The following is a 5,263-nucleotide window of genomic DNA, read 5'->3' as shown; positions in this document are numbered from 1 at the left end:
TTTTGTTATAATTGATTTTCTTTTTATGCATGACGAAAGTTATTGAAACAGGAACAAAATATAAAGCGAATAAAAGAAGCACCAAGAAAGCGTAGGTTTAAAAAAAAACGGAAGGTAGATCGAAGCTGTGCCAACACTGATTAAACCTGGTAACTGTTCAAACTATGTCCTCTTTATTTAGTAAAAGGAAGAATGAAGTCACAAGAATAAAATTGGCACACAATCTTATTTATACACTTATTCAACGAGTGGGAAGTATAATGGAATCATATTGTCCCTCCGTTTATCCAAATTTTATCGCAATTATCTCGACTCTCGTATGAATTTGTTTTAAATTTGGCAAATGGCTTTATATATATGACGATGGAGGCATACGTTGAAAGCAAATTTGGTTGCTGTCCGATTTCAACTTCCTATTATAGTTGGGGAATGCATAGCACGCCAACACGTGCAACTTCATGTTCATTTGTATGTAATGCGTTTGTCTTGAAGCTACATCGCCCTCCTCCTTAGCCTCATGAAGTCCTCAAAGGTTTAATAAGATGTATAAATTCCATATTCATTATCAAACAGAAATCGAAAATTCATGATAATTGAAGTAATAATATCTTTGTTAGTTCATATCTAATTAAATGATTCGAATTAATTAATAGGCAGTGTCTTACCTTCGGGGGAAGGGGGGTCTGACAAATGGAACACGGAATTCTGAGGTATATTTTACACCTGACTTCGGATCACTGCTTAAGATGAAGTTTCCTGAAAGCCTTATTAGTGATGACCATTAAATTTTGAGGTGGAGCCTGGTAAATTTTGTGGGGTCAGAATATTTATTTTTGAATTATTGCGGACCAGAAATTTTTTTTTCAACCGGGACAATATTTATTTCTACTTCACTGTCTGAAGTTTCTGGACTGAAGTTGAAAAAAAATCATTCATGTTCTAGATGTGGGCCAGAATGTCCATTTCCAAAATCTGCATCCCCCCACTCTGAATCAAATGGTCGTCCCTTTCAGATTATCTAGCAGTGGTGGATCCTGTAAATTGGGACCCCTCTTTTGTTGGAAATGTTTGCTAATTTAGCGCAAAATATGGGCAGATAATAGCCTGAAACCCCTCTGTATCCGCCCATGCCAAGAAGCCTGTGAATTAAAAGGGCTTTTAGAAAGTTGATAGAGAAGCATTATACAAATTTATATATGTAAGAAAACAGGAACTTTGAGCTGAAATTTTCTTAATGTCCAACACACATTCTTGTATGTCCCTAAAATGATTTTCACACCATAAAAGTGAGATAATATATTGGGTTACAACTGTTATATAACGTATTTTCAAACGAATAAATCGCTTAAAGGCCTGTCCTCATGTTATGGACTGCAACTGATCTAAATATTGTCTCTTAGTTGACGACGGTATCTGTGCTAAGCAATGCATGAACGCAACAGGTTTGATACACAACTGTTTACTAAACATTATGCAATATTCAGTTATATTGACTTTTAAAACAAGGTTTATTTTATTCATGAAATCTTAAATTATGTAACTGTTTTTACACATAATCAAAGAAAAATCAAACATGTGTCAGCGCTCAAACACCCTCCGGAAGTTCAGAACTGGCCTTTCCAATTACCTTGTACAAAGTTAATTTCCAAGAAAACGAGCAAAGAAAGTAGAAGTTAAAAGAATGGGGTTGAAATAAAATAAAAGACAGAAAAAAAGATTAAGCCTTCTAAGTTTAGAAAATGCAGTAACTAGCAAGTATCTTATTGGTTAAACACAAAATATATGAACCGAAAATCCGGGTGGGATAAACCCTGTTCCTGTCTTTAAATACAGCATCATCCCGGTCGTTATATAATTCAAAATATACAGACTGAGTATAGATTGATTTACTCCAGGCAAGAAACGATCTCCGGACTCCCCCTACAGTAAGTGATTTTTCTTCTATCACATCATGGAACACAATATCAGTTTTAACTGTAAACTTGACGCAACTTCAAAGGCAACGTAAATCTTGTACTGTGTGCTTTCTCTTTACTCTAGAAAGTAACATATTTTAAAGTTTACATATATTTGGTTCCAATCCAGAAATATACCCAGCTTGCCATTTCCTCATAATTCCCAAAATTTTGCATGGAATTATTTCCAACGAGGAAGGAGGGTCCAATCCCCGAAACGTTCTCCCTAGGCCTGCCACTGCTTGGATTGTTCAAAATTTGATTTGTACTTCCATATTGTATAAGTGTTTGTTAATCTAAAAATTATATCTAGAATGAATCTTATCTTTAGATGGCGAACCACCTGATGCTGCTTATACTCGCTCTAGGTTTTATTTGTGTGACTACATCAGGTTCGAAACTCTCGGAAACTTCTGATTGGTTCCAAAAACACAGGCATGTGTTTAAAGACATGATATACAACAAAACAGAAATTATGATGATGAAAAAGAATAGAAGCCGTCCTTCCGCATCCATTGTAAAAATGCAGACTTTCTGGACGAAGACCGTGTTAACCCCGAGTTGGAGATGGCCATGGAGATATTCAATGTCGTTTTCAAGTTGCTGTACAACGTAAGATTTTTTGTATTCATCCAGGATAAAAACGTTTTTTAACCTTCTAAGTACCAGTCCACATAAAATTCAGACACTGCCAACTGTAAAGTGATTCATGATGTAGAAAAAACTCACCAAAGAAACGATGCTTTTTCAATCTACCTATGCTATACTTTCATTTAACAACAATCTTGTCTGCATTCAGGTCTGCACTTTTTAGAAAATCATACATTCATCTCCCACTAAAATTAACCAAAATGAAGCCAAATCAAGAACGATAACTCTTGCAAAGTGCAAATTTCATGTACAATCTATATGATTTTTATCTCAAAAGCGCAACAACCAAATGAAAACCTATGACTGTTGATGTGATCAGTAACTTTTTCTGAACTAGAAATAAAACTGAATTCAGTGGGTTTTTGACATGCATGAATCACTTCCTGTCTGATTATTAGAAAGACTGCTACTTAATTAGTCAAAACGATCAGAATTTATGTACATCTCAGTTTCCAACGGACAGGGGAGGATCCAATATTTCAGATTAGGGGAACGTTGAAGAGTAATCAAGGGAACCAAGGTTATAGCGGTAATCTAAAGAATGTAATCCAGGGACAAAGACCAGACATGGAAAACAGACAAACACAACAAAGAACATGAAGTAACTAAAATCATATATACAAAGTAACAAAAGTAAATGAGCAACCCGGACTCCACTAAAAACTGGGAGCATGGACCAGGTGCACCAGTAGGGTAAGCGTCCTCTGCTTTTCTAGAAACACCCGCCGAGTTGCTCATAAAAAGTCAAGTCCGGGGTAGACAAACGACGAAAGGAAAACTATGACCCGTTGAATAAATCAGTTTTCATGGTGCTGATGGATACACCATAACGATCCATGAGTTCATGATGACGATCATAAAACTTCTGTAGTGCTGACTTCAATCTTGTAGCAACATAACCCTGTTCCAGAAGGCTATTTGTTAGAGTTCTTTAGTAAATGCCAAACGAGACAAGGGTCAAATATTTTTGGAGTAATATAGGGGGTATGAATCACGATTTCCATTTCAATATTTTAATTTTAAGAGGGGGAACGCCCCCCCTCTGAATTATTCCATCACTGACTGACTAGTACACAAAATTTGGTAACGACGTATTGATACACTGAAATACTATACACATAATTCAAAAGAAACACCAAATTATGTCTTTTTTGTTCTGTGCTTAACTAATCTGGGCAGGCTTTGGAAACGAGGATAACTTTACCTACAGATTCATGTCAACCCAACTTTCTTGAAAAGGGAAATGACTAGCTATAATAAAGGTATATACAATGATCAGCGAAGCAGTGGCGAATTCAAGGGGTGAGATCCGAAGGTAGCCCCCCTTTTTTGTTGGATTTTTTTTTCCGTTAAATTCGTACTTAACTTGGGCAAAATTGAGCAAATAATAGCCTGAAACCCCTATGGACTCCTTCAGAATCAGAGGATCCGCTCATGCACAGCTACAAAAGTTGATGCTCAAAGTAAAAAAAAATACAAAATAATTGTTACAATTTTGCGAGGGCCTAGCGTCTATCTTCTTTTTTAGTTTCAAGTTTCTTTAACAAACAGACAAAAATACCGTTACGTTCAATAAAGTTTTAAAAGTCGATCACGAACTTTACCGTTCACTGCCATACAACAATTCATAAGATTGTTCAACAAACAATAACCCGGAACAACTATCAAAGTGAAACTAAACTATAATAGCACTTTACGCAAATTCTCAAATAGCCAATGAATTAGTGACGAATTAAATGATTATACAAAGCTATTTATAACTTTACAGTCATCTGAGTGCGGTTGTGCCCCTTGTTGTGACGTATCAAGGGCAGAATTATTCCGTCTACCACCCGACAGGAGGATGGCAGATAATTTATCAGGGAACATGTCTGTTAGTATAAAATTTCCATCAATATTCAAAATTCAAGTTTTCTTTTTAATTAAATTTAAAGAAAAAGCTTTCAAAACCATCGGTTGAATACGGAAGTTAAAACTCAAATTCACAGATGAAATAATGCAAAAAAATAATTAAGGAGTGTTCAACATTTAAAATTTTTACAGCTTTTTAATTTTTATGTTATGGAATATATATATATTTTTTTAAATTGAAAAAAACGGAAATATAACCCAAATACATTTGTTTGACCAGGAGGACATTTGAATTTTAACATTCTTAAAGAAAAAATATTGTTTTTTATTCTATACAATTAAGTCATTGCATTTTCATGTTATTTTATTTTCAGAACGTCTCACTGCTTTTACGGAGATTGTGTTGAGGAGGTTGATTATGACACTCATATACTGATCAACGATACCTCCCTGGGTTATGAACCTCAGATCAGATTCGTTCCTTTGACATACCCAAAATTTTGTAAATGTGTCAGTTCGTATAAGTAACTGTTTTACACGATAAAAATTATATTATGAAGTAGACAATACTTCAGTTTTATTTCTCTTATTATTAAGCTTAATAAAAAAAATCCACACAAATCTTTGGTTTTTTTTTTGTTTGTTTGTTTGTTTTTTTTTTTTATATCAGTGGTTACTTCCGACACCGTCGATGATCACTGAACTGAAGTTTCCATTCAAAAATATTTTTATCATGCATGGACCTGCTTGTCGATGTTTTCATATGACCGGTTCCAAGCCTTAACTATGTTAAGAATATATATCTA

At 34.7% G+C, this 5,263-nt stretch overlaps 1 protein-coding gene across 1 annotated transcript; it reads left to right on the top strand.

Annotated features, from left to right (window-relative positions):
* The first annotated feature begins 1,779 nt into the window (after positions 1-1,779).
* On the top strand, positions 1,780-5,078 carry LOC148626114 (uncharacterized). Its single transcript, XM_088569771.1, has 4 exons — positions 1,780-1,925; positions 2,287-2,567; positions 4,375-4,479; positions 4,832-5,078. Exons 2-4 carry the CDS (start codon positions 2,287-2,289, stop codon positions 4,983-4,985), a joined length of 540 nt encoding a protein of 179 aa, XP_088425897.1. The 5' UTR covers positions 1,780-1,925; the 3' UTR covers positions 4,986-5,078.
* Positions 5,079-5,263: the final 185 nt, after the last annotated feature.

The sequence above is a fragment of the Perna viridis genome, chromosome 2 (genome assembly GCF_037379345.1).
Source record: "Perna viridis isolate PV_CMFRI_1.1 ecotype Kerala chromosome 2, ASM3737934v1, whole genome shotgun sequence".
In the NCBI taxonomy this organism is placed as follows: domain Eukaryota; kingdom Metazoa; phylum Mollusca; class Bivalvia; order Mytilida; family Mytilidae; genus Perna; species Perna viridis.
This window is presented reverse-complemented; position numbering and strand designations above follow the sequence as displayed.